Source organism: Paramormyrops kingsleyae, chromosome 2 (genome assembly GCF_048594095.1).
Source record: "Paramormyrops kingsleyae isolate MSU_618 chromosome 2, PKINGS_0.4, whole genome shotgun sequence".
NCBI classification, from domain to species: Eukaryota; Metazoa; Chordata; class Actinopteri; order Osteoglossiformes; family Mormyridae; genus Paramormyrops; species Paramormyrops kingsleyae.
In genome coordinates, this window is record NC_132798.1 from 17,744,576 (window position 1) to 17,770,625 (window position 26,050).

General features: G+C 43.7%; 1 protein-coding gene and 31 non-coding genes across 32 annotated transcripts; all 32 read left to right on the forward strand.

The window, feature by feature from the left end:
- Positions 1-1,652: 1,652 nt before the first annotated feature.
- ptgesl (prostaglandin E synthase 2-like) lies at positions 1,653-5,932 on the forward strand. The gene is made up of 7 exons (XM_023840604.2): positions 1,653-2,029; positions 2,231-2,419; positions 2,536-2,588; positions 2,992-3,144; positions 3,376-3,576; positions 4,086-4,203; positions 4,610-5,932. Exons 1-7 carry the CDS (start codon positions 1,745-1,747, stop codon positions 4,736-4,738), a joined length of 1,128 nt encoding a protein of 375 aa, XP_023696372.2. The 5' UTR covers positions 1,653-1,744; the 3' UTR covers positions 4,739-5,932.
- Positions 5,933-7,887: 1,955 nt separating this feature from the next.
- trnas-gcu (transfer RNA serine (anticodon GCU)) lies at positions 7,888-7,969 on the forward strand. Its single transcript has one exon. It is a non-coding gene; the product is annotated as a tRNA-Ser (tRNA).
- A 635-nt stretch (positions 7,970-8,604) lies between these two features.
- Positions 8,605-8,686, forward strand: trnas-gcu (transfer RNA serine (anticodon GCU)). The gene has a single exon. It is a non-coding gene; the product is annotated as a tRNA-Ser (tRNA).
- Positions 8,687-8,932: 246 nt separating this feature from the next.
- Positions 8,933-9,014, forward strand: trnas-gcu (transfer RNA serine (anticodon GCU)). Its single transcript has one exon. It is a non-coding gene; the product is annotated as a tRNA-Ser (tRNA).
- A 635-nt stretch (positions 9,015-9,649) lies between these two features.
- On the forward strand, positions 9,650-9,731 carry trnas-gcu (transfer RNA serine (anticodon GCU)). The gene has a single exon. It is a non-coding gene; the product is annotated as a tRNA-Ser (tRNA).
- Positions 9,732-10,366: 635 nt separating this feature from the next.
- Positions 10,367-10,448, forward strand: trnas-gcu (transfer RNA serine (anticodon GCU)). The gene has a single exon. It is a non-coding gene; the product is annotated as a tRNA-Ser (tRNA).
- Positions 10,449-11,083: 635 nt separating this feature from the next.
- trnas-gcu (transfer RNA serine (anticodon GCU)) lies at positions 11,084-11,165 on the forward strand. Its single transcript has one exon. It is a non-coding gene; the product is annotated as a tRNA-Ser (tRNA).
- Positions 11,166-11,800: 635 nt separating this feature from the next.
- Positions 11,801-11,882, forward strand: trnas-gcu (transfer RNA serine (anticodon GCU)). The gene has a single exon. It is a non-coding gene; the product is annotated as a tRNA-Ser (tRNA).
- A 635-nt stretch (positions 11,883-12,517) lies between these two features.
- trnas-gcu (transfer RNA serine (anticodon GCU)) lies at positions 12,518-12,599 on the forward strand. Its single transcript has one exon. It is a non-coding gene; the product is annotated as a tRNA-Ser (tRNA).
- Positions 12,600-13,234: 635 nt separating this feature from the next.
- trnas-gcu (transfer RNA serine (anticodon GCU)) lies at positions 13,235-13,316 on the forward strand. The gene has a single exon. It is a non-coding gene; the product is annotated as a tRNA-Ser (tRNA).
- A 246-nt stretch (positions 13,317-13,562) lies between these two features.
- Positions 13,563-13,644, forward strand: trnas-gcu (transfer RNA serine (anticodon GCU)). Its single transcript has one exon. It is a non-coding gene; the product is annotated as a tRNA-Ser (tRNA).
- Positions 13,645-14,279: 635 nt separating this feature from the next.
- On the forward strand, positions 14,280-14,361 carry trnas-gcu (transfer RNA serine (anticodon GCU)). Its single transcript has one exon. It is a non-coding gene; the product is annotated as a tRNA-Ser (tRNA).
- A 635-nt stretch (positions 14,362-14,996) lies between these two features.
- On the forward strand, positions 14,997-15,078 carry trnas-gcu (transfer RNA serine (anticodon GCU)). Its single transcript has one exon. It is a non-coding gene; the product is annotated as a tRNA-Ser (tRNA).
- Positions 15,079-15,298: 220 nt separating this feature from the next.
- On the forward strand, positions 15,299-15,380 carry trnas-gcu (transfer RNA serine (anticodon GCU)). Its single transcript has one exon. It is a non-coding gene; the product is annotated as a tRNA-Ser (tRNA).
- A 635-nt stretch (positions 15,381-16,015) lies between these two features.
- On the forward strand, positions 16,016-16,097 carry trnas-gcu (transfer RNA serine (anticodon GCU)). Its single transcript has one exon. It is a non-coding gene; the product is annotated as a tRNA-Ser (tRNA).
- A 635-nt stretch (positions 16,098-16,732) lies between these two features.
- On the forward strand, positions 16,733-16,814 carry trnas-gcu (transfer RNA serine (anticodon GCU)). The gene has a single exon. It is a non-coding gene; the product is annotated as a tRNA-Ser (tRNA).
- Positions 16,815-17,394: 580 nt separating this feature from the next.
- On the forward strand, positions 17,395-17,476 carry trnas-gcu (transfer RNA serine (anticodon GCU)). Its single transcript has one exon. It is a non-coding gene; the product is annotated as a tRNA-Ser (tRNA).
- Positions 17,477-17,696: 220 nt separating this feature from the next.
- trnas-gcu (transfer RNA serine (anticodon GCU)) lies at positions 17,697-17,778 on the forward strand. The gene has a single exon. It is a non-coding gene; the product is annotated as a tRNA-Ser (tRNA).
- Positions 17,779-18,413: 635 nt separating this feature from the next.
- On the forward strand, positions 18,414-18,495 carry trnas-gcu (transfer RNA serine (anticodon GCU)). The gene has a single exon. It is a non-coding gene; the product is annotated as a tRNA-Ser (tRNA).
- Positions 18,496-18,741: 246 nt separating this feature from the next.
- trnas-gcu (transfer RNA serine (anticodon GCU)) lies at positions 18,742-18,823 on the forward strand. The gene has a single exon. It is a non-coding gene; the product is annotated as a tRNA-Ser (tRNA).
- A 635-nt stretch (positions 18,824-19,458) lies between these two features.
- On the forward strand, positions 19,459-19,540 carry trnas-gcu (transfer RNA serine (anticodon GCU)). The gene has a single exon. It is a non-coding gene; the product is annotated as a tRNA-Ser (tRNA).
- A 635-nt stretch (positions 19,541-20,175) lies between these two features.
- trnas-gcu (transfer RNA serine (anticodon GCU)) lies at positions 20,176-20,257 on the forward strand. Its single transcript has one exon. It is a non-coding gene; the product is annotated as a tRNA-Ser (tRNA).
- Positions 20,258-20,477: 220 nt separating this feature from the next.
- trnas-gcu (transfer RNA serine (anticodon GCU)) lies at positions 20,478-20,559 on the forward strand. Its single transcript has one exon. It is a non-coding gene; the product is annotated as a tRNA-Ser (tRNA).
- A 580-nt stretch (positions 20,560-21,139) lies between these two features.
- On the forward strand, positions 21,140-21,221 carry trnas-gcu (transfer RNA serine (anticodon GCU)). The gene has a single exon. It is a non-coding gene; the product is annotated as a tRNA-Ser (tRNA).
- A 635-nt stretch (positions 21,222-21,856) lies between these two features.
- trnas-gcu (transfer RNA serine (anticodon GCU)) lies at positions 21,857-21,938 on the forward strand. Its single transcript has one exon. It is a non-coding gene; the product is annotated as a tRNA-Ser (tRNA).
- Positions 21,939-22,184: 246 nt separating this feature from the next.
- On the forward strand, positions 22,185-22,266 carry trnas-gcu (transfer RNA serine (anticodon GCU)). The gene has a single exon. It is a non-coding gene; the product is annotated as a tRNA-Ser (tRNA).
- A 635-nt stretch (positions 22,267-22,901) lies between these two features.
- Positions 22,902-22,983, forward strand: trnas-gcu (transfer RNA serine (anticodon GCU)). The gene has a single exon. It is a non-coding gene; the product is annotated as a tRNA-Ser (tRNA).
- Positions 22,984-23,618: 635 nt separating this feature from the next.
- On the forward strand, positions 23,619-23,700 carry trnas-gcu (transfer RNA serine (anticodon GCU)). The gene has a single exon. It is a non-coding gene; the product is annotated as a tRNA-Ser (tRNA).
- Positions 23,701-24,280: 580 nt separating this feature from the next.
- On the forward strand, positions 24,281-24,362 carry trnas-gcu (transfer RNA serine (anticodon GCU)). The gene has a single exon. It is a non-coding gene; the product is annotated as a tRNA-Ser (tRNA).
- A 220-nt stretch (positions 24,363-24,582) lies between these two features.
- Positions 24,583-24,664, forward strand: trnas-gcu (transfer RNA serine (anticodon GCU)). Its single transcript has one exon. It is a non-coding gene; the product is annotated as a tRNA-Ser (tRNA).
- A 580-nt stretch (positions 24,665-25,244) lies between these two features.
- On the forward strand, positions 25,245-25,326 carry trnas-gcu (transfer RNA serine (anticodon GCU)). The gene has a single exon. It is a non-coding gene; the product is annotated as a tRNA-Ser (tRNA).
- Positions 25,327-25,961: 635 nt separating this feature from the next.
- trnas-gcu (transfer RNA serine (anticodon GCU)) lies at positions 25,962-26,043 on the forward strand. The gene has a single exon. It is a non-coding gene; the product is annotated as a tRNA-Ser (tRNA).
- Positions 26,044-26,050: the final 7 nt, after the last annotated feature.

The following is a 26,050-nucleotide window of genomic DNA, read 5'->3' on the forward strand; positions in this document are numbered from 1 at the left end:
CAAAAGACCATTCGTGTTTATCCAGCAAAGTGTGCTCAGCAAAATTGTTCTGCTATCAGTTTGTGATCCTGTACATTCTAAACGACCTTGACAAAAAAAAGTAGTAAATGGTTACATTTATTGAGCAGATACTTTTATACAAGGTGACATACAATTGAGAAAGCAGGTCAGACAGTGAGCCTTGAGCAATTAGTGGTTAGGGGCTTTGCTCAGGGACCTAACAGTGAAATCACTCTATAGACCCTAGGATTGGAACTGGCAACCTTCCAGTCATTAGAACGGTGCCCTAACCCGGATCCTGAATACTATATGCTTGTTTTTATGCCAAATGTCAACCAGCTGGAGCATAAACATGAGGTCATATGGTGAATGAACAAAAATGTGCACAGAAGAATCTGGGTTATTGTGTGCTAATAAAACCACAAAATATCATTATCTGTGAATTCAAAGTAATTCTTTCGTTTTATTTCGTTGTTTTCTAACACCACTCACTTGGTGGTAAAGGCCCTACAATGGCTGTACTTTCTCAGGAAGTGGAGAGGGGCCCATATACCTCAGCAGCTCCTGATCAACTTGTACCGCAGCACCATTGAAAGAATCCTCTCCCGCTGCTTTCCTGTGTGGCGTAAGGACCTCCAGCATGCGGTGAAGGCTGCAGAGTGAATCATCTGAGCTGACCTCCCAGACCAGCCTATGCTAGCCAACTGAAGAAGGCTGGCCAGCAGGATCATCAGAGACACAGGTCATCATCTGGAAAGCGGTTCACTGCTTTGTGTATTATAAGGCGTAACTGGCAATGTGCAGGAGACACACTGTCGTGTTAAGATAAAATAATCTTTATTAATCCTACAGTTGGGAAATTTGCATTGTTACAGCAGCAACATGGACAATACAAGAGGAGCAAATGCAGCACAACCTGTAACCTTTAGCAAAAGACTATACAACATAACAATAAAAAACTATGCAATATAGAAAAAAATACATAAATATGTATATGTGGAAAATGTATATATACAAAAGTGTTCATCTTCAGATCCCAATTAGCAGCAGAAATTGAATGTTTGGTAACAGCAGAAATGACAATATTAGAACACTGCACAGCCTCCTATATGAAAAACCATTGCACCTTATCGGTGGTATTCTACCACATGTACTTTTGCCCACGTTCTTTTAATGAGTATCTCTCACTTCAATAAAAATCATCAACATGGAACTCCGGAGCTACATATCTGAAACCAAAATGGGAGAGAATTCATTCTCGGTTATGTTAAGACTAGTAAAACTTCTGCCTTTACATTTTCATTTATTGAGCAGACGCATTTATCCAAAGCGACAAACACTTTTAAGAAATCAGGTTTAGACGGTGCCAGGGGCAACTGAAGGTTATACGTCTTGCTTAGGTTCCCAACAGCGAAGTCATCCACGGGATGATAACCTGCCACTTTCTGATTATATCACAGCAAAATACGGTGCGGATCCACGCACAGCCCGCATCCACCTGCAGGGCCTGGTACTCCCAAGCAGTCTCCCATCTAAGGACTAAGCACGTCTAAGATCGGGTGCATCCAGAGAAGTATGACTGTAAGCTTTTCCTATGATTATTGTAATATATCTTACACCCCAGTGCAGTAGGTGGCAGCACTCATTGCTTAGTGGCCTTAAATCCAACCACGAATGATTCGTTTAAGGAGGGTCGCTGCTTTCGTCTTCATACGTTTCCAAGGACATTGCGAGAGGCGGGACAATGGCAGCTGCCTGCGTGCGAACGCTGGGTCGGATCAGCCGGTGTTCAGTTCCGAGCCAGACGCGCAGGACCGGGAATTTCTCAGTCCAAGTTCAGCTGTTCCGAGGACCGAGCAGATCGTACGGGACGGGCGACGCGGGGTTCCGGTCCCGCATCTTCTCTGCTGCACCTTTGCGGGGCGGCAGCAGGATCCTGCCGTGCGCTTTTTTCTTAGGTGCTGGACTCGGATTGTACCAGACTGTCAAACTGTCATTTCAGCGGCAACTGGCAGCGCAGGATAGTAATGTAAGCGACTAGTGAAATCATCCCATTCGTTTGTTGCTTGATTGTGTTCCTCAAGTTATGACTTGGCATTTTCTTTTAACTTAAATTCAGTTGCACTAATAAACAATTTCTCGTTTGTGTTGAATTCTCGATATTCCTTTAGCAATGCATTATTGTGCATGTATAAGATACGTAACCTCGTGTATCTTTCCTTCATTTTAGGCTCCTCGTAGGGAACTTAAGTTAACTTTGTATCAGTACAAGACCTGTCCATTCTGCAGTAAAGTTCGAGCCTTCCTTGACTACTATGGACTTCCTTATGAAATCGTGGAAGTCAATCCTGTTATGCGACAAGAGATTAAATGGTCGCAATACAGAAAGGTCCCCATTCTTATGGTGGATGGGACACAGGTGAGCCCAATTCTATACAGAGACCACATTTACCTTCATGGTCATAACACTGAATCTGTATAAAAATGCAATGTTGTCAAAGTTTATTATTTGCCCATCTCTCCATTCACCTGCAGCTGAATGACTCTTCTGTAATAATTAGTGCCTTGAAGACTTACTTGTTCAGCACGTGAGTAATCTTGTCATATCAGACTTGTCACTCAGATTAGTTGCACATCCTAATTGCATCTTTGCACCTTGTGTATTGCAATATCCTGTTCAGTATTTTATTCATTTTATTTTATTTCACTTTATTGTATTCAGTAATCATATTGTGTTGTCTTGTATGTTATTGTGCAATTTAAATGTAGCTGGCTGCTATGACAACTTTAGTTTCTCTCCAGGAATCAATCAATCAATCAATCTCTGTCTGTCTCTGTCTATTCTATCTATGTATCTAATCTCTTCCAGTTTATATTCAAGTATTTTTCTCTATGTTCTAGTAAAAATTGTGCCTTAGCTTTTAAAATCTGCAGCAAGTTCATGTTGATTTTCGTTTTGCCCTATTTGTTGAAACCTTTGTCCTCACACAGGGAGAAAACAATCCCTGAAATCATCACCTATTACCCAGAGCTGAAGTCCAAGAATGAAAAAGGCAAGGAAGTGACTGAGTACTGTAACAAGTACTGGCTGATGCTAACTGAAGCAGAGTCAGGAAAGCTGTACTTGGAGAAGGATTCCAGAAAGTAAGCTGTCAGCATTTATTTCATTTCTAAAGCTGTAATTATTTATGCAGCCAGTGTTAAATTGCTGATTTTGTTTTTGATGATCAGTCACAATGGAGAACATCTCACAGTTGAGTTACTGTCTGTGAACCAAAGAAGGACATTTTCAGAACTCACTTTGGAGCATTTTAGTGTGTTTTAAAGCTCAAACTTCTTGGATTTTGAGCTTCTCGCACATTTCCTCCTCTCTAGGGAAGAGATGAAGTGGCGTCAGTGGGCAGATGACTGGCTTGTTCACCTGATTTCCCCCAATGTGTACCGTACTCCCCGTGAAGCCCTGGCCTCCTTCGACTACATAGTGCATGAAGGCAAATTCGGCTCCTTTGAGGGTTTTTTTGCCAAGTACTTGGGGGCGGCAGCCATGTTTCTCATTTCGAAGAGGCTAAAGAGACGGTGGGTGCTGTGCTCAGAAGCGGGTCTTAGTGGGTCTTTGCGGGTTTTAGCTGAAAGTGAACACTTCAGTGGAGAAGGGTCGCCATGATGGTCAAATGATAGCCCTAGAATCTATTTAAGTAAATAAATATTTTTATTTGGATATATGTGTATTACATGAACTACAAGCATGTTTCACACACATTTTTATTCAAAGAAAACTGTTCAGGTTGATCTGGATTGATATATTTTAAAACAGTATAAAATATGTTTTTTTAAAAGGTCTAGTTCTTAAAAAAAAAAAAAAGTTAGATTTTTTTTTTTTTTTTTTGTATTAACCTCGAAGACCAAAGCACTAAAACAATTATGAATTATTTTAAAACCATTATTGTGACACATTGATAAGGCACGTGTTGATTTACCTTCTTAGGGATGTTTTCAGTGCCAGTATGAGCCCTGAAATATGTCTCCTTGGCATCTTTCTGTCCGTGTGTCACTCACTCTTGAGACTTCCTTCATTCTGTCCTCAGGCACAATCTGCAGGATGACGTGCGACAAGACCTTTACGCTGCTGTGGACGACTGGATGTCGGCCATTGGCAAGAAGAGGCCTTTCATGGGCGGGGAGAAGCCCAACCTTGCAGACCTGGTATGGAATCTTTGCCTCTGATCTGACTGTAATGTTTTTTTTCCCTAGTTTTTTTAGTCTCTTTTTTTATAAGAGGACGAATGTCCAAGTCTTGAGTTGTACTGCACCCTGTTTTGTGGTATGACTGTGAAACATGGACGCTATCCAGAGACCTGAGAGAAGACCTGGGTCGCACATGTAACACCTTGCTGCGGCAGATAGACAGCCATTTCTGTAGGGTGGGACTGGACCGTGCGTTGGCCTGGGGGGTCGCCAACCGGGATCCTGATGTGTTTCGTTGTGTGGTTGGTGCACTGTACCAGTGTTCACTCCCCAACATGACTTGACCTTTAAATCTTTAAGTAACTGGCAAAGTGGTCATGTTTCTCTCCCCTTACACGTCGTGTGCCTTCTCTGCCTTCTACAGGCTGTGTACGGTGTCCTCCGTGTAATGGAGGGTCTTCAGGCCTTTGACGACATGATGGAAAACACCAAGGTGGAACGTTGGTACCGACGCGTGGAGGAAGCCGCCCAGCGGCACAGCAGGAGGACGTGATCCCCCCACGTTGCTGGAGGTGGCAGGAGCCAATCCGCAGGACATTTATATAATTTCGCTCAAAAAATGCACCAAAACAGTCAGGCAGTCCAGGTCATGGCTGCTAGCTACCTTCTGTTAGTAAAGCCCTAACAGTAGATGGCTTCAGCGCAAAGAATACATGTAGTATAAGCAGCCACGCTGCTGTTTTGCCAAGACTGGAAACAGAACCTGCAACAATACTGTCACCTTTCCCAAAACATTCTAGCGTTCTTGGTGCTCAACATAAACTATATCACTTTTAATTTGGTCACAGCCAATGTTCATTTGTTTTTCGTGCTCAATATCGGCAATTGAATAAGATCTGAGCCCTCAGTTTAATCAGCAGTTGTACTTGGATTCCCAGCTGTGCACAAACTGACAACTCTTTTTTTTATTTTTACTATGCAGTTAGGATTTTTACTAGTGCACTTGGTCTTGTTTGCTGCTTGCATTTTCAAAGAGGTCCCTTCTCAGAGCGTAATGAATGAAAATATGTTTATGTGCACTAGGCATGCCAGTCCCCTGGTGGGCTTTATGCGAGCAGATTTTTGCTCAGACTGTTTTTTTTTTTTATATGTTTGGGTGGGACTGTGGCGAAATCGCTGATGATGGTCAGGAGTATAAAATGGGGAAGGCAGGAGAATGACCTGGAATGTGACAGAAACGGGATCTGACAGGAATGATACGCGCAAGATCGTTTTTGTTCAGTGGAGCAGGATAAAAGGAAAACTGAACAACTTTCTGCTTTCTAGTCTGAATTAATGCAAAACAGCAGCTTGTAAAGAACTGGGATCCCTGCCTGAATATGCCATTCTGGATTAAACTGCCTCGTTCTGGTTATAGGAGCTCTGTGTAATTCCTTAGCAGAAGATTGGACTAACTTCAAGAATAATACCTGTTTTAGGACAAGAGTAATATCTTGTTTGAAATTTATCCTGGATGTGTCTTGTCTTAAACGAAATGTTTTTTTTTTTTTTTTTTTTTTTTACTAAAGTGGCTACTGAAATTAGTTTCCACTTTTAAGATTGCAAACGGTTTCTGTTGGTTGAATCGCACTTAAGGCCTGTCTTAACAGTTTTTACTTATGGATATAATGGGATAATTCAAACAAGTATTTCCGGATGTGCGTGATACTGTGTAAATGTTAAAAAAAATAAACTGCATCTTATCAAAGTGTTTCATCAATGGGTTACTTTATGCTTAATAGCTATAATGAGCTGCAATCCAGGCCATTATAAGGGTAGCGTAGTGGGATTGGATTTAAATAAACTCACAAGGATTTCTACAGCTGGAAAGCTAAGAACAACACTGCACATCTCCAGGTGGGTGACTGTAATAATCCTGCCCTTTTACTGCTTCTCTCACGCTATGCACCATTAACGGAATTCTTTGGTTTCTCGACAAAAGAAAACAATGTTGACTTCAGGCGTGCACACACATCTCGGTTCCGTAGCAGGTCTCCACTTAAATGCTGGATTGAAACCTTTAATGTTTAATATCGTCTCCATGACAACAAACCATGCCTTCAACGCCGTAGGCATTGTTGTGTGCGTGTCACAGGAGTCTACCAATCACAGAGCGAAAGGGACTAAAAACACTGAATGAGCCAGTTACAGTTAAGCAGACAGCTTCTGGAAGACAGGAGTTTTTGAGAAATAATGGGGGAAAAAATGACCAAATTGTAGCAAACTAGATCAACCATTAGAGAATCTATTTTTTGTGATAGTTTTAATATGGTAAGGTAATGAGAAATCCGTCTTCTGTTCTGGTCATTGTTATAATGACTACGACCTGAATCAGTCCCAAATGAATTAACCTGGTACCTTGCAAAGAAACACGAAAAAGGGCAAGGGCTAACTATGTAATTATTAAATTAACATTTAACAATGATTTTCAGATTAAATTAGCTTGTTTCATTTAAGGTTATTACCTATTTCCGACTAAAAGAGGGGAACGTTTCTAATAACCGATATTATTCCCAGGCATGAGCTTCTTTGTGACTAACCTACAATGGACATATTTAATTGTAAAAAACTTCATACTAGTTTCGTTATCTGCATTTACTGTATAGCCTCTACCTGCCATTTCACTGTATGTTTAATATCAACTAGGATCTTGAATAATGTCTCCGTTATCTTCTACATGAAAGGGCTCGAATCCCGTTCTCCTCAGTCCTTATGACGTCACCTTTTTTCCTTGATGAGGCTGGCTTTCCTAGAAAAATGGAAAAAACTGGAAGCTTGTGACTACCAGAAGTGCTGACTGAACCCTGAGAGTACTTCATTGTCAATCGGCAGAAAGTGTCCATGGTCTTGGAAGATGCTTCCTGTAATTTAATCCTTGCTCACTGCAGCTGTCAATTAGGGTAAGAACTCTCGGAAGATCAACTACTCAATGGATTTGTTTGTTCTACATGTGATGAGATGGCCGAGTGGTTAAGGCGATGGATTGCTAATCCATTGTGCTCTGCACGCGTGGGTTCGAATCTCGTCGGTCTTTGTACCTTTAGCTTGTTTCCGTAGTCTTTCTCCAATGTCACAAGTGTTCCTGCAAACTGGAAGCTTGTGACTACCAGAAGTGCTGACTGAACCCTGGGAGTACTTCATTGTCAATCGGCAGAAAGTGTCCATAGTCTTACAAGGTGCTTCCTGTAATTTAATCCTGGCTCACTGCAACTGTGAATTAGGGTAAGAACTCACGGAAGATGAACGACTCAATTGAGGTTAACATCCTTACTCAAGTGTTCATGGGTGAAATTTCTGAAGCTGGTAACCGTTTGATTGGCACTAATCAGCATCATTTCAACAGCTTCGTCTGCAGTGTCCATGACTTGATAGTATCGCCTCTGCTATTAGTAAAGTACTATTGGTGAATGCGCTTCACATGCAGTTATCTACTTTGATTCCGGACGGCAATTTGCCATTTCTGATTTTGGGAGGATGAAGTATGCAATAATCGATTGTCTTCCTTATCGTGTGGTCATCCACGACATGCCTAGGACAGACAGCTTCATCTGTGCATGAATTACCGACCTATCACTTCTGGCCATTTTGGCTCGCTGCTTTTGCTGTACTTTTAGTGTGACACTACTGTGTGACAAATAAGGTGTGCTCATTTCCTTTGCATGTGACGAGATGGCCGAGTGGTTAAGGCGATGGACTGCTAATCCATTGTGCTCTGCACGCGTGGGTTCGAATCCCATTCTCGTCGGTCTTTGTACCTTTAGCTTGTTTCCATAGTCCATCTCCAATGTCACAAGTGTTCCTGCAAACTGGAAGCTTGTGACTACCAGAAGTGCTGACTGAACCCTGGGAGTACTTCATTGTCAATCGGCAGAAAATGTCCATAGTCTTGCAAGATGCTTCCTGTAATTTAATCCTGGCTCACTGCCACTGTGAATTAGGGTAAAAACTCACGGAAGATGAACGACTCAATTGAGGTTAACATCCTTACTCAAGTGTTCATGGGTGAAATTTCTGAAGCTGGTAACCGTTTGATTGGCACTAATCAGCATCATTTCAACAGCTTCGTTTGCAGTGTCCATGACTTGATAGTATCGCCTCTGCTATTAGTAAAGTACTATTGGTGAATGCGCTTCACATGCAGTTATCTACTTTGATTCCGGACGGCAATTTGCCATTTCTGATTTTGGGAGGATGAAGTATGCAATAATCGATTGTCTTCCTTATCGTGTGGTCATCCACGACATGCCTAGGACAGACAGCTTCATCTGTGCATGAATTACCGACCTATCACTTCTGGCCATTTTGGCTCGCTGCTTTTGCTGTACTTTTAGTGTGACACTACTGTGTGACAAATAAGGTGTGCTCATTTCCTTTGCATGTGACGAGATGGCCGAGTGGTTAAGGCGATGGACTGCTAATCCATTGTGCTCTGCACGCATGGGTTCGAATCCCATTCTCGTCGGTCTTTGTACCTTTAGCTTGTTTCCATAGTCCATCTCCAATGTCACAAGTGTTCCTGCAAACTGGAAGCTTGTGACTACCAGAAGTGCTGACTGAACCCTGGGAGTACTTCATTGTCAATCGGCAGGAAGTGTCCATAGTCTTGCAAGATGCTTCCTGTAATTTAATCCTGGCTCACTGCAGCTGTCAATTAGGGTAAGAACTCTCGGAAGATCAACTACTCAATGGATTTGTTTGTTCTACATGTGATGAGATGGCCGAGTGGTTAAGGCGATGGATTGCTAATCCATTGTGCTCTGCACGCGTGGGTTCGAATCCCATTCTCGTCGGTCTTTGTACCTTTAGCTTGTTTCCGTAGTCTTTCTCCAATGTCACAAGTGTTCCTGCAAACTGGAAGCTTGTGACTACCAGAAGTGCTGACTGAACCCTGGGAGTACTTCATTGTCAATCGGCAGAAAGTGTCCATAGTCTTACAAGGTGCTTCCTGTAATTTAATCCTGGCTCACTGCAACTGTGAATTAGGGTAAGAACTCACGGAAGATGAACGACTCAATTGAGGTTAACATCCTTACTCAAGTGTTCATGGGTGAAATTTCTGAAGCTGGTAACCGTTTGATTGGCACTAATCAGCATCATTTCAACAGCTTCGTCTGCAGTGTCCATGACTTGATAGTATCGCCTCTGCTATTAGTAAAGTACTATTGGTGAATGCGCTTCACATGCAGTTATCTACTTTGATTCCGGACGGCAATTTGCCATTTCTGATTTTGGGAGGATGAAGTATGCAATAATCGATTGTCTTCCTTATCGTGTGGTCATCCACGACATGCCTAGGACAGACAGCTTCATCTGTGCATGAATTACCGACCTATCACTTCTGGCCATTTTGACTCGCTGCTTTTGCTGTACTTTTAGTGTGACACTACTGTGTGACAAATAAGGTGTGCTCATTTCCTTTGCATGTGACGAGATGGCCGAGTGGTTAAGGCGATGGACTGCTAATCCATTGTGCTCTGCACGCGTGGGTTCGAATCCCATTCTCGTCGGTCTTTGTACCTTTAGCTTGTTTCCATAGTCCATCTCCAATGTCACAAGGGTTCCTGCAAACTGGAAGCTTGTGACTACCAGAAGTGCTGACTGAACCCTGGGAGAACTTCATTGTCAATCGGCAGAAAGTGTCCATAGTCTTGCAAGATGCTTCCTGTAATTTAATCCTGGCTCACTGCAACTGTGAATTAGGGTAAGAACTCACGGAAGATGAACGACTCAATTGAGGTTAACATCCTTACTCAAGTGTTCATGGGTGAAATTTCTGAAGCTGGTAACCGTTTGATTGGCACTAATCAGCATCATTTCAACAGCTTCGTCTGCAGTGTCCATGACTTGATAGTATCGCCTCTGCTATTAGTAAAGTACTATTGGTGAATGCGCTTCACATGCAGTTATCTACTTTGATTCCGGACGGCAATTTGCCATTTCTGATTTTGGGATGATGAAGTTTGCAATAATCGATTGTCTTCCTTATCGTGTGGTCATCCACGACATGCCTAGGACAGACAGCTTCATCTGTGCATGAATTACCGACCTATCACTTCTGGCCATTTTGGCTCGCTGCTTTTGCTGTACTTTTAGTGTGACACTACTGTGTGACAAATAAGGTGTGCTCATTTCCTTTGCATGTGACGAGATGGCCGAGTGGTTAAGGCGATGGACTGCTAATCCATTGTGCTCTGCACGCGTGGGTTCGAATCCCATTCTCGTCGGTCTTTGTACCTTTAGCTTGTTTCCATAGTCCATCTCCAATGTCACAAGTGTTCCTGCAAACTGGAAGCTTGTGACTACCAGAAGTGCTGACTGAACCCTGGGAGTACTTCATTGTCAATCGGCAGAAAGTGTCCATGGTCTTGCAAGATGCTTCCTGTAATTTAATCCTGGCTCACTGCAACTGTGAATTAGGGTAAGAACTCACGGAAGATGAACGTCTCAATTGAGGTTAACATCCTTACTCAAGTGTTCATGGGTGAAATTTCTGAAGCTGGTAACCGTTTGATTGGCACTAATCAGCATCATTTCAACAGCTTCGTCTGCAGTGTCCATGACTTGATAGTATCGCCTCTGCTATTAGTAAAGTACTATTGGTGAATGCGCTTCACATGCAGTTATCTACTTTGATTCCGGACGGCAATTTGCCATTTCTGATTTTGGGAGGATGAAGTATGCAATAATCGATTGTCTTCCTTATCGTGTGGTCATCCACGACATGCCTAGGACAGACAGCTTCATCTGTGCATGAATTACCGACCTATCACTTCTGGCCATTTTGGCTCGCTGCTTTTGCTGTACTTTTAGTGTGACACTACTGTGTGACAAATAAGGTGCGCTCATTTCCTTTGCATGTGACGAGATGGCCGAGTGATTAAGGCGATGGACTGCTAATCCATTGTGCTCTGCACGCGTGGGTTCGAATCCCATTCTCGTCGGTCTTTGTACCTTTAGCTTGTTTCCATAGTCCATCTCCAATGTCACAAGTGTTCCTGCAAACTGGAAGCTTGTGACTACCAGAAGTGCTGACTGAACCCTGGGAGTACTTCATTGTCAATCGGCAGAAAGTGTCCATGGTCTTGCAAGATGCTTCCTGTAATTTAATCCTGGCTCACTGCAACTGTGAATTAGGGTAAGAACTCACGGAAGATGAACGACTCAATTGAGGTTAACATCCTTACTCAAGTGTTCATGGGTGAAATTTCTGAAGCTGGTAACCGTTTGATTGGCACTAATCAGCATCATTTCAACAGCTTCGTCTGCAGTGTCCATGACTTGATAGTATCGCCTCTGCTATTAGTAAAGTACTATTGGTGAATGCGCATCACATGCAGTTATCTACTTTGATTCCGGACGGCAATTTGCCATTTCTGATTTTGGGAGGATGAAGTATGCAATAATCGATTGTCTTCCTTATCGTGTGGTCATCCACGACATGCCTAGGACAGACAGCTTCATCTGTGCATGAATTACCGACCTATCACTTCTGGCCATTTTGGCTCGCTGCTTTTGCTGTACTTTTAGTGTGACACTACTGTGTGACAAATAAGGTGTGCTCATTTCCTTTGCATGTGACGAGATGGCCGAGTGGTTAAGGCGATGGACTGCTAATCCATTGTGCTCTGCACGCGTGGGTTCGAATCCCATTCTCGTCGGTCTTTGTACCTTTAGCTTGTTTCCATAGTCCATCTCCAATGTCACAAGTGTTCCTGCAAACTGGAAGCTTGTGACTACCAGAAGTGCTGACTGAACCCTGGGAGTACTTCATTGTCAATCGGCAGAAAGTGTCCATAGTCTTGCAAGATGCTTCCTGTAATTTAATCCTGGCTCACTGCAGCTGTCAATTAGGGTAAGAACTCTCGGAAGATGAACGACTCAATTGAGGTTAACATCCTTAATCAAGTGTTCATGGGTGAAATTTCTGAAGCTGGTAACCATTTGATTGGCACTAATCAGCATCATTTCAACAGCTTCGTCTGCAGTGTCCATGGCTTGATAGTATCGCCTCTGCTATTAGTAAAGTACTATTGGTGAATGCGCTTCACATGCAGTTATCTACTTTGATTCCGGACGGCAATTTGCCATTTCTGATTTTGGGAGGATGAAGTTTGCAATAATCGATTGTCTTCCTTATCGTGTGGTCATCCACGACATGCCTAGGACAGACAGCTTCATCTGTGCATGAATTACTGACCTATCACTTCTGGCCATTTTGGCTCGCTGCTTTTGCTGTACTTTTAGTGTGACACTACTGTGTGACAAATAAGGTGTGCTCATTTCCTTTGCATGTGACGAGATGGCCGAGTGGTTAAGGCGATGGACTGCTAATCCATTGTGCTCTGCATGCGTGGGTTCGAATCCCATTCTCGTCGGTCTTTGTACCTTTAGCTTGTTTCCATAGTCCATCTCCAATGTCACAAGTGTTCCTGCAAACTGGAAGCTTGTGACTACCAGAAGTGCTGACTGAACCCTGGAAGTACTTCATTGTCAATCGGCAGAAAGTGTCCATAGTCTTGCAAGATGCTTCCTGTAATTTAATCCTGGCTCACTGCAACTGTGAATTAGGGTAAGAACTCACGGAAGATGAACGACTCAATTGAGGTTAACATCCTTACTCAAGTATTCATGGGTGAAATTTCTGAAGCTGGTAACCGTTTGATTGGCACTAATCAGCATCATTTCAACAGCTTTGTCTGCAGTGTCCATGACTTGATAGTATTGTCTCTGCTATTAATAAAGTACTATTGGTGAATGCGCTTCACATGCAGTTATCTACTTTGATTCCGGACGGCAATTTGCCATTTCTGATTTTGGGAGGATGAAGTTTGCAATAATCGATTGTCTTCCTTATCGTGTGGTCATCCACGACATGCCTAGGACAGACAGCTTCATCTGTGCATGAATTACCGACCTATCACTTCTGGCCATTTTGGCTCGCTGCTTTTGCTGTACTTTTAGTGTGACACTACTGTGTGACAAATAAGGTGTGCTCATTTCCTTTGCATGTGACGAGATGGCCGAGTGGTTAAGGCGATGGACTGCTAATCCATTGTGCTCTGCACGCGTGGGTTCGAATCCCATTCTCGTCGGTCTTTGTACCTTTAGCTTGTTTCCATAGTCCATCTCCAATGTCACAAGTGTTCCTGCAAACTGGAAGCTTGTGACTACCAGAAGTGCTGACTGAACCCTGGGAGAACTTCATTGTCAATCGGCAGAAAGTGTCCATGGTCTTGCAAGATGCTTCCTGTAATTTAATCCTGGCTCACTGCAGCTGTCAATTAGGGTAAGAACTCTCGGAAGATCAACTACTCAATGGATTTGTTTGTTCTACATGTGATGAGATGGCCGAGTGGTTAAGGCGATGGACTGCTAATCCATTGTGCTCTGCACGCGTGGGTTCGAATCCCATTCTCGTCGGTCTTTGTACCTTTAGCTTGTTTCCATAGTCCATCTCCAATGTCACAAGTGTTCCTGCAAACTGGAAGCTTGTGACTACCAGAAGTGCTGACTGAACCCTGGGAGAACTTCATTGTCAATCGGCAGAAAGTGTCCATAGTCTTGCAAGATGCTTCCTGTAATTTAATCCTGGCTCACTGCAACTGTGAATTAGGGTAAGAACTCACGGAAGATGAACGACTCAATTGAGGTTAACATCCTTACTCAAGTGTTCATGGGTGAAATTTCTGAAGCTGGTAACCGTTTGATTGGCACTAATCAGCATCATTTCAACAGCTTCGTCTGCAGTGTCCATGACTTGATAGTATCGCCTCTGCTATTAGTAAAGTACTATTGGTGAATGCGCTTCACATGCAGTTATCTACTTTGATTCCGGACGGCAATTTGCCATTTCTGATTTTGGGAGGATGAAGTTTGCAATAATCGATTGTCTTCCTTATCGTGTGGTCATCCACGACATGCCTAGGACAGACAGCTTCATCTGTGCATGAATTACCGACCTATCACTTCTGGCCATTTTGGCTCGCTGCTTTTGCTGTACTTTTAGTGTGACACTACTGTGTGACAAATAAGGTGTGCTCATTTCCTTTGCATGTGACGAGATGGCCGAGTGGTTAAGGCGATGGACTGCTAATCCATTGTGCTCTGCACGCGTGGGTTCGAATCCCATTCTCGTCGGTCTTTGTACCTTTAGCTTGTTTCCATAGTCCATCTCCAATGTCACAAGTGTTCCTGCAAACTGGAAGCTTGTGACTACCAGAAGTGCTGACTGAACCCTGGGAGTACTTCATTGTCAATCGGCAGAAAATGTCCATAGTCTTGCAAGATGCTTCCTGTAATTTAATCCTGGCTCACTGCAACTGTGAATTAGGGTAAAAACTCACGGAAGATGAACGACTCAATTGAGGTTAACATCCTTACTCAAGTGTTCATGGGTGAAATTTCTGAAGCTGGTAACCGTTTGATTGGCACTAATCAGCATCATTTCAACAGCTTCGTTTGCAGTGTCCATGACTTGATAGTATCGCCTCTGCTATTAGTAAAGTACTATTGGTGAATGCGCTTCACATGCAGTTATCTACTTTGATTCCGGACGGCAATTTGCCATTTCTGATTTTGGGAGGATGAAGTTTGCAATAATCGATTGTCTTCCTTATCGTGTGGTCATCCACGACATGCCTAGGACAGACAGCTTCATCTGTGCATGAATTACCGACCTATCACTTCTGGCCATTTTGGCTCGCTGCTTTTGCTGTACTTTTAGTGTGACACTACTGTGTGACAAATAAGGTGTGCTCATTTCCTTTGCATGTGACGAGATGGCCGAGTGGTTAAGGCGATGGACTGCTAATCCATTGGGCTCTACACGCGTGGGTTCGAATCCCATTCTCGTCGGTCTTTGTACCTTTAGCTTGTTTCCATAGTCCATCTTCAATGTCACAAGTGTTCCTGCAAACTGGAAGCTTGTGACTACCAGAAGGATGAAGTATGCAATAATCGATTGTCTTCCTTATCGTGTGGTCATCCACGAGCCATTTTTGCTCGCTGCTTTTGCTGTACTTTTAGTGTGACACTACTGTGTGACAAATAAGGTGTGCTCATTTCCTTTGCATGTGACGAGATGGCCGAGTGGTTAAGGTGATGGACTGCTAATCCATTGGGCTCTGCACCCGTGGGTTTGAATCCCATTCTCGTCGGTCTTTGTACCTTTAGCTTGTTTCCATAGTCCATCTTCAATGTCACAAGTGTTCCTGCAAACTGGAAGCTTGTGACTACCAGAAGTGCTGACTGAACCCTGGGAGTACTTCATTGTCAATCGGCAGAAAATGTCCATAGTCTTGCAAGATGCTTCCTGTAATTTAATCCTGGCTCACTGCAACTGTGAATTAGGGTAAAAACTCACGGAAGATGAACTACTCAATTGAGGTTAACATCCTTACTCAAGTGTTCATGGGTGAAATTTCTGAAGCTGGTAACCGTTTGATTGGCACTAATCAGCATCATTTCAACAGCTTCGTTTGCAGTGTCCATGACTTGATAGTATCGCCTCTGCTATTAGTAAAGTACTATTGGTGAATGCGCTTCACATGCAGTTATCTACTTTGATTCCGGACGGCAGTTTGCCATTTCTGATTTTGGGAGGATGAAGTTTGCAATAATCGATTGTCTTCCTTATCGTGTGGTCATCCACGACATGCCTAGGACAGACAGCTTCATCTGTGCATGAATTACCGACCTATCACTTCTGGCCATTTTGGCTCGCTGCTTTTGCTGTACTTTTAGTGTGACACTACTGTGTGACAAATAAGGTGTGCTCATTTCCTTTGCATGTGACGAGATGGCCGAGTGGTTAAGGCGATGGACTGCTAATCCATTGTGCTCTGCACGCGTGGGTTCGAATCCCATTCTCGTCGGTCTTTGTACCTTTAGCTTGTTTCCATAGTCCATCTCCAATGTCACAAGTGTTCCTGCAAACTGGAAGCTTGTGACTACCAGAAGTGCTGACTGAACCCTGGGAGAACTTCATTGTCAATCGGCAGAAAGTGTCCATGGTCTTGCAAGATGCTTCCTGTAATTTAATCCTGGCTCACTGCAGCTGTCAATTAGGGTAAGAACTCTCGGAAGATGAACGACTCAATTGAGGTTAACATCCTTAATCAAGTGTTCATGGGTGAAATTTCTGAAGCTGGTAACCGTTTGATTGGCACTAATCAGCATCATTTCAACAGCTTCGTCTGCAGTGTCCATGACTTGATAGTATCGCCTCTGCTATTAGTAAAGTACTATTGGTGAATGCGCTTCACATGCAGTTATCTACTTTGATTCCGGACGGCAATTTGCCATTTCTGATTTTGGGAGGATGAAGTTTGCAATAATCCATTGTCTTCCTTATCGTGTGGTCATCCACGACATGCCTAGGACAGACAGCTTCATCTGTGCATGAATTACCGACCTATCACTTCTGGCCATTTTGGCTCGCTGCTTTTGCTGTACTTTTAGTGTGACACTACTGTGTGACAAATAAGGTGCGCTCATTTCCTTTGCATGTGACGAGATGGCCGAGTGGTTAAGGCGATGGACTGCTAATCCATTGTGCTCTGCACGCGTGGGTTCGAATCCCATTCTCGTCGGTCTTTGTACCTTTAGCTTGTTTCCATAGTCCATCTCCAATGTCACAAGTGTTCCTGCAAACTGGAAGCTTGTGACTACCAGAAGTGCTGACTGAACCCTGGGAGTACTTCATTGTCAATCGGCAGAAAGTGTCCATGGTCTTGCAAGATGCTTCCTGTAATTTAATCCTGGCTCACTGCAACTGTGAATTAGGGTAAGAACTCACGGAAGATGAACGACTCAATTGAGGTTAACATCCTTACTCAAGTGTTCATGGGTGAAATTTCTGAAGCTGGTAACCGTTTGATTGGCACTAATCAGCATCATTTCAACAGCTTCGTCTGCAGTGTCCATGACTTGATAGTATCGCCTCTGCTATTAGTAAAGTACTATTGGTGAATGCGCTTCACATGCAGTTATCTACTTTGATTCCGGACGGCAATTTGCCATTTCTGATTTTGGGAGGATGAAGTATGCAATAATCGATTGTCTTCCTTATCGTGTGGTCATCCACGAGCCATTTTTGCTCGCTGCTTTTGCTGTACTTTTAGTGTGACACTACTGTGTGACAAATAAGGTGTGCTCATTTCCTTTGCATGTGACGAGATGGCCGAGTGGTTAAGGCGATGGACTGCTAATCCATTGGGCTTTGCACGCGTGGGTTCGAATCCCATTCTCGTCGGTCTTTGTACCTTTAGCTTGTTTCCATAGTCCATCTTCAATGTCACAAGTGTTCCTGCAAACTGGAAGCTTGTGACTACCAGAAGGATGAAGTATGCAATAATCGATTGTCTTCCTTATCGTGTGGTCATCCACGAGCCATTTTTGCTCGCTGCTTTTGCTGTACTTTTAGTGTGACACTACTGTGTGACAAATAAGGTGTGCTCATTCCCTTTGCATGTGACGAGATGGCCGAGTGGTTAAGGTGATGGACTGCTAATCCATTGGGCTCTGCACCCGTGGGTTTGAATCCCATTCTCGTCGGTCTTTGTACCTTTAGCTTGTTTCCATAGTCCATCTTCAATGTCACAAGTGTTCCTGCAAACTGGAAGCTTGTGACTACCAGAAGTGCTGACTGAACCCTGGGAGTACTTCATTGTCAATCGGCAGAAAATGTCCATAGTCTTGCAAGATGCTTCCTGTAATTTAATCCTGGCTCACTGCAACTGTGAATTAGGGTAAAAACTCACGGAAGATGAACTACTCAATTGAGGTTAACATCCTTACTCAAGTGTTCATGGGTGAAATTTCTGAAGCTGGTAACCGTTTGATTGGCACTAATCAGCATCATTTCAACAGCTTCGTTTGCAGTGTCCATGACTTGATAGTATCGCCTCTGCTATTAGTAAAGTACTATTGGTGAATGCGCTTCACATGCAGTTATCTACTTTGATTCCGGACGGCAGTTTGCCATTTCTGATTTTGGGAGGATGAAGTTTGCAATAATCGATTGTCTTCCTTATCGTGTGGTCATCCACGATATGCCTAGGACAGACAGCTTCATCTGTGCATGAATTACCGACCTATCACTTCTGGCCATTTTGGCTCGCTGCTTTTGCTGTACTTTTAGTGTGACACTACTGTGTGACAAATAAGGTGTGCTCATTTCCTTTGCATGTGACGAGATGGCCGAGTGGTTAAGGCGATGGACTGCTAATCCATTGTGCTCTGCACGCGTGGGTTCGAATCCCATTCTCGTCGGTCTTTGTACCTTTAGCTTGTTTCCATAGTCCATCTCCAATGTCACAAGTGTTCCTGCAAACTGGAAGCTTGTGACTACCAGAAGTGCTGACTGAACCCTGGGAGAACTTCATTGTCAATCGGCAGAAAGTGTCCATGGTCTTGCAAGATGCTTCCTGTAATTTAATCCTGGCTCACTGCAGCTGTCAATTAGGGTAAGAACTCTCGGAAGATCAACTACTCAATGGATTTGTTTGTTCTACATGTGATGAGATGGCCGAGTGGTTAAGGCGATGGGTTGCTAATCCATTGTGCTCTGCACGCGTGGGTTCGAATCCCATTCTCGTCGGTCTTTGTACCTTTAGCTTGTTTCCATAGTCCATCTCCAATGTCACAAGTGTTCCTGCAAACTGGAAGCTTGTGACTACCAGAAGTGCTGACTGAACCCTGGGAGAACTTCATTGTCAATCGGCAGAAAGTGTCCATAGTCTTGCAAGATGCTTCCTGTAATTTAATCCTGGCTCACTGCAACTGTGAATTAGGGTAAGAACTCACGGAAGATGAACGACTCAATTGAGGTTAACATCCTTACTCAAGTGTTCATGGGTGAAATTTCTGAAGCTGGTAACCGTTTGATTGGCACTAATCAGCATCATTTCAACAGCTTCGTCTGCAGTGTCCATGACTTGATAGTATCGCCTCTGCTATTAGTAAAGTACTATTGGTGAATGCGCTTCACATGCAGTTATCTACTTTGATTCCGGACGGCAATTTGCCATTTCTGATTTTGGGAGGATGAAGTTTGCAATAATCGATTGTCTTCCTTATCGTGTGGTCATCCACGACATGCCTAGGACAGACAGCTTCATCTGTGCATGAATTACCGACCTATCACTTCTGGCCATTTTGGCTCGCTGCTTTTGCTGTACTTTTAGTGTGACACTACTGTGTGACAAATAAGGTGTGCTCATTTCCTTTGCATGTGACGAGATGGCCGAGTGGTTAAGGCGATGGACTGCTAATCCATTGTGCTCTGCACGCGTGGGTTCGAATCCCATTCTCGTCGGTCTTTGTACCTTTAGCTTGTTTCCATAGTCCATCTCCAATGTCACAAGTGTTCCTGCAAACTGGAAGCTTGTGACTACCAGAAGTGCTGACTGAACCCTGGGAGTACTTCATTGTCAATCGGCAGAAAGTGTCCATGGTCTTGCAAGATGCTTCCTGTAATTTAATCCTGGCTCACTGCAACTGTGAATTAGGGTAAGAACTCACGGAAGATGAACGACTCAATTGAGGTTAACATCCTTACTCAAGTGTTCATGGGTGAAATTTCTGAAGCTGGTAACCGTTTGATTGGCACTAATCAGCATCATTTCAACAGCTTCGTCTGCAGTGTCCATGACTTGATAGTATCGCCTCTGCTATTAGTAAAGTACTATTGGTGAATGCGCTTCACATGCAGTTATCTACTTTGATTCCGGACGGCAATTTGCCATTTCTGATTTTGGGAGGATGAAGTTTGCAATAATCCATTGTCTTCCTTATCGTGTGGTCATCCACGACATGCCTAGGACAGAAAGCTTCATCTGTGCATGAATTACCGACCTATCACTTCTGGCCATTTTGGCTCGCTGCTTTTGCTGTACTTTTAATGTGACACTACTGTGTGACAAATAAGGTGTGCTCATTTCCTTTGCATGTGACGAGATGGCCGAGTGGTTAAGGCGATGGACTGCTAATCCATTGGGCTCTGCACGCGTGGGTTCGAATCCCATTCTCGTCGGTCTTTGTACCTTTAGCTTGTTTCCATAGTCCATCTTCAATGTCACAAGTGTTCCTGCAAACTGGAAGCTTGTGACTACCAGAAGGATGAAGTATGCAATAATCGATTGTCTTCCTTATCGTGTGGTCATCCACGAGCCATTTTTGCTCGCTGCTTTTGCTGTACTTTTAGTGTGACACTACTGTGTGACAAATAAGGTGTGCTCATTTCCTTTGCATGTGACGAGATGGCCGAGTGGTTAAGGTGATGGACTGCTAATCCATTGGGCTCTGCACCCGTGGGTTCGAATCCCATTCTCGTCGGTCTTTGTACCTTTAGCTTGTTTCCATAGTCCATCTTCAATGTCACAAGTGTTCCTGCAAACTGGAAGCTTGTGACTACCAGAAGTGCTGACTGAACCCTGGGAGTACTTCATTGTCAATCGGCAGAAAATGTCCATAGTCTTGCAAGATGCTTCCTGTAATTTAATCCTGGCTCACTGCAACTGTGAATTAGGGTAAAAACTCACGGAAGATGAACTACTCAATTGAGGTTAACATCCTTACTCAAGTGTTCATGGGTGAAATTTCTGAAGCTGGTAACCGTTTGATTGGCACTAATCAGCATCATTTCAACAGCTTCGTTTGCAGTGTCCATGACTTGATAGTATCGCCTCTGCTATTAGTAAAGTACTATTGGTGAATGCGCTTCACATGCAGTTATCTACTTTGATTCCGGACGGCAGTTTGCCATTTCTGATTTTGGGAGGATGAAGTTTGCAATAATCGATTGTCTTCCTTATCGTGTGGTCATCCACGAGCCATTTTTGCTCGCTGCTTTTGCTGTACTTTTAGTGTGACACTACTGTGTGACAAATAAGGTGTGCTCATTTCCTTTGCATGTGACGAGATGGCCGAGTGGTTAAGGTGATGGACTGCTAATCCATTGGGCTCTGCACCCGTGGGTTCGAATCCCATTCTCGTCGGTCATTGTACCTTTAGCTTGTTTCCATAGTCCATCTTCAATGTCACAAGTGTTCCTGCAAACTGGAAGCTTGTGACTACCAGAAGTGCTGACTGAACCCTGGGAGTACTTCATTGTCAATCGGCAGAAAATGTCCATAGTCTTGCAAGATGCTTCCTGTAATTTAATCCTGGCTCACTGCAACTGTGAATTAGGGTAAAAACTCACGGAAGATGAACTACTCAATTGAGGTTAACATCCTTACTCAAGTGTTCATGGGTGAAATTTCTGAAGCTGGTAACCGTTTGATTGGCACTAATCAGCATCATTTCAACAGCTTCGTTTGCAGTGTCCATGACTTGATAGTATCGCCTCTGCTATTAGTAAAGTACTATTGGTGAATGCGCTTCACATGCAGTTATCTACTTTGATTCCGGACGGCAGTTTGCCATTTCTGATTTTGGGAGGATGAAGTTTGCAATAATCGATTGTCTTCCTTATCGTGTGGTCATCCACGACATGCCTAGGACAGACAGCTTCATCTGTGCATGAATTACCGACCTATCACTTCTGGCCATTTTGGCTCGCTGCTTTTGCTGTACTTTTAGTGTGACACTACTGTGTGACAAATAAGGTGTGCTCATTTCCTTTGCATGTGACGAGATGGCCGAGTGGTTAAGGCGATGGACTGCTAATCCATTGTGCTCTGCACGCGTGGGTTCGAATCCCATTCTCGTCGGTCTTTGTACCTTTAGCTTGTTTCCATAGTCCATCTCCAATGTCACAAGTGTTCCTGCAAACTGGAAGCTTGTGACTACCAGAAGTGCTGACTGAACCCTGGGAGAACTTCATTGTCAATCGGCAGAAAGTGTCCATGGTCTTGCAAGATGCTTCCTGTAATTTAATCCTGGCTCACTGCAGCTGTCAATTAGGGTAAGAACTCTCGGAAGATCAACTACTCAATGGATTTGTTTGTTCTACATGTGATGAGATGGCCGAGTGGTTAAGGCGATGGATTGCTAATCCATTGTGCTCTGCACGCGTGGGTTCGAATCCCATTCTCGTCGGTCTTTGTACCTTTAGCTTGTTTCCATAGTCCATCTCCAATGTCACAAGTGTTCCTGCAAACTGGAAGCTTGTGACTACCAGAAGTGCTGACTGAACCCTGGGAGTACTTCATTGTCAATCGGCAGAAAGTGTCCATAGTCTTGCAAGATGCTTCCTGTAATTTAATCCTGGCTCACTGCAACTGTGAATTAGGGTAAGAACTCACGGAAGATGAACGACTCAATTGAGGTTAACATCCTTACTCAAGTGTTCATGGGTGAAATTTCTGAAGCTGGTAACCGTTTGATTGGCACTAATCAGCATCATTTCAACAGCTTCGTCTGCAGTGTCCATGACTTGATAGTATCGCCTCTGCTATTAGTAAAGTACTATTGGTGAATGCGCTTCACATGCAGTTATCTACTTTGATTCCGGACGGCAATTTGCCATTTCTGATTTTGGGAGCATGAAGTTTGCAATAATCGATTGTCTTCCTTATCGTGTGGTCATCCACGACATGCCTAGGACAGACAGCTTCATCTGTGCATGAATTACCGACCTATCACTTCTGGCCATTTTGGCTCGCTGCTTTTGCTGTACTTTTAGTGTGACACTACTGTGTGACAAATAAGGTGTGCTCATTTCCTTTGCATGTGACGAGATGGCCGAGTGGTTAAGGCGATGGACTGCTAATCCATTGTGCTCTGCACGCGTGGGTTCGAATCCCATTCTCGTCGGTCTTTGTACCTTTAGCTTGTTTCCATAGTCCATCTCCAATGTCACAAGTGTTCCTGCAAACTGGAAGCTTGTGACTACCAGAAGTGCTGACTGAACCCTGGGAGTACTTCATTGTCAATCGGCAGAAAGTGTCCATGGTCTTGCAAGATGCTTCCTGTAATTTAATCCTGGCTCACTGCAACTGTGAATTAGGGTAAGAACTCACGGAAGATGAACGACTCAATTGAGGTTAACATCCTTACTCAAGTGTTCATGGGTGAAATTTCTGAAGCTGGTAACCGTTTGATTGGCACTAATCAGCATCATTTCAACAGCTTCGTCTGCAGTGTCCATGACTTGATAGTATCGCCTCTGCTATTAGTAAAGTACTATTGGTGAATGCGCTTCACATGCAGTTATCTACTTTGATTCCGGACGGCAATTTGCCATTTCTGATTTTGGGAGGATGAAGTTTGCAATAATCCATTGTCTTCCTTATCGTGTGGTCATCCACGACATGCCTAGGACAGAAAGCTTCATCTGTGCATGAATTACCGACCTATCACTTCTGGCCATTTTGGCTCGCTGCTTTTGCTGTACTTTTAATGTGACACTACTGTGTGACAAATAAGGTGTGCTCATTTCCTTTGCATGTGACGAGATGGCCGAGTGGTTAAGGCGATGGACTGCTAATCCATTGTGCTCTGCACGCGTGGGTTCGAATCCCATTCTCGTCGGTCTTTGTACCTTTAGCTTGTTTCCATAGTCCATCTCCAATGTCACAAGTGTTCCTGCAAACTGGAAGCTTGTGACTACCAGAAGTGCTGACTGAACCCTGGGAGTACTTCATTGTCAATCGGCAGAAAGTGTCCATGGTCTTGCAAGATGCTTCCTGTAATTTAATCCTGGCTCACTGCAACTGTGAATTAGGGTAAGAACTCACGGAAGATGAACGACTCAATTGAGGTTAACATCCTTACTCAAGTGTTCATGGGTGAAATTTCTGAAGCTGGTAACCGTTTGATTGGCACTAATCAGCATCATTTCAACAGCTTCGTCTGCAGTGTCCATGACTTGATAGTATCGCCTCTGCTATTAGTAAAGTACTATTGGTGAATGCGCTTCACATGCAGTTATCTACTTTGATTCCGGACGGCAATTTGCCATTTCTGATTTTGGGAGGATGAAGTATGCAATAATCGATTGTCTTCCTTATCGTGTGGTCATCCACGAGCCATTTTTGCTCGCTGCTTTTGCTGTACTTTTAGTGTGACACTACTGTGTGACAAATAAGGTGTGCTCATTTCCTTTGCATGTGACGAGATGGCCGAGTGGTTAAGGCGATGGACTGCTAATCCATTGGGCTCTGCACGCGTGGGTTCGAATCCCATTCTCGTCGGTCTTTGTACCTTTAGCTTGTTTCCATAGTCCATCTTCAATGTCACAAGTGTTCCTGCAAACTGGAAGCTTGTGACTACCAGAAGGATGAAGTATGCAATAATCGATTGTCTTCCTTATCGTGTGGTCATCCACGAGCCATTTTTGCTCGCTGCTTTTGCTGTACTTTTAGTGTGACACTACTGTGTGACAAATAAGGTGTGCTCATTTCCTTTGCATGTGACGAGATGGCCGAGTGGTTAAGGTGATGGACTGCTAATCCATTGGGCTCTGCACCCGTGGGTTCGAATCCCATTCTCGTCGGTCTTTGTACCTTTAGCTTGTTTCCATAGTCCATCTTCAATGTCACAAGTGTTCCTGCAAACTGGAAGCTTGTGACTACCAGAAGTGCTGACTGAACCCTGGGAGTACTTCATTGTCAATCGGCAGAAAATGTCCATAGTCTTGCAAGATGCTTCCTGTAATTTAATCCTGGCTCACTGCAACTGTGAATTAGGGTAAAAACTCACGGAAGATGAACTACTCAATTGAGGTTAACATCCTTACTCAAGTGTTCATGGGTGAAATTTCTGAAGCTGGTAACCGTTTGATTGGCACTAATCAGCATCATTTCAACAGCTTCGTTTGCAGTGTCCATGACTTGATAGTATCGCCTCTGCTATTAGTAAAGTACTATTGGTGAATGCGCTTCACATGCAGTTATCTACTTTGATTCCGGACGGCAGTTTGCCATTTCTGATTTTGGGAGGATGAAGTTTGCAATAATCGATTGTCTTCCTTATCGTGTGGTCATCCACGAGCCATTTTTGCTCGCTGCTTTTGCTGTACTTTTAGTGTGACACTACTGTGTGACAAATAAGGTGTGCTCATTTCCTTTGCATGTGACGAGATGGCCGAGTGGTTAAGGTGATGGACTGCTAATCCATTGGGCTCTGCACCCGTGGGTTCGAATCCCATTCTCGTCGGTCATTGTACCTTTAGCTTGTTTCCATAGTCCATCTTCAATGTCACAAGTGTTCCTGCAAACTGGAAGCTTGTGACTACCAGAAGTGCTGACTGAACCCTGGGAGTACTTCATTGTCAATCGGCAGAAAATGTCCATAGTCTTGCAAGATGCTTCCTGTAATTTAATCCTGGCTCACTGCAACTGTGAATTAGGGTAAAAACTCACGGAAGATGAACTACTCAATTGAGGTTAACATCCTTACTCAAGTGTTCATGGGTGAAATTTCTGAAGCTGGTAACCGTTTGATTGGCACTAATCAGCATCATTTCAACAGCTTCGTTTGCAGTGTCCATGACTTGATAGTATCGCCTCTGCTATTAGTAAAGTACTATTGGTGAATGCGCTTCACATGCAGTTATCTACTTTGATTCCGGACGGCAGTTTGCCATTTCTGATTTTGGGAGGATGAAGTTTGCAATAATCGATTGTCTTCCTTATCGTGTGGTCATCCACGACATGCCTAGGACAGACAGCTTCATCTGTGCATGAATTACCGACCTATCACTTCTGGCCATTTTGGCTCGCTGCTTTTGCTGTACTTTTAGTGTGACACTACTGTGTGACAAATAAGGTGTGCTCATTTCCTTTGCATGTGACGAGATGGCCGAGTGGTTAAGGCGATGGACTGCTAATCCATTGTGCTCTGCACGCGTGGGTTCGAATCCCATTCTCGTCGGTCTTTG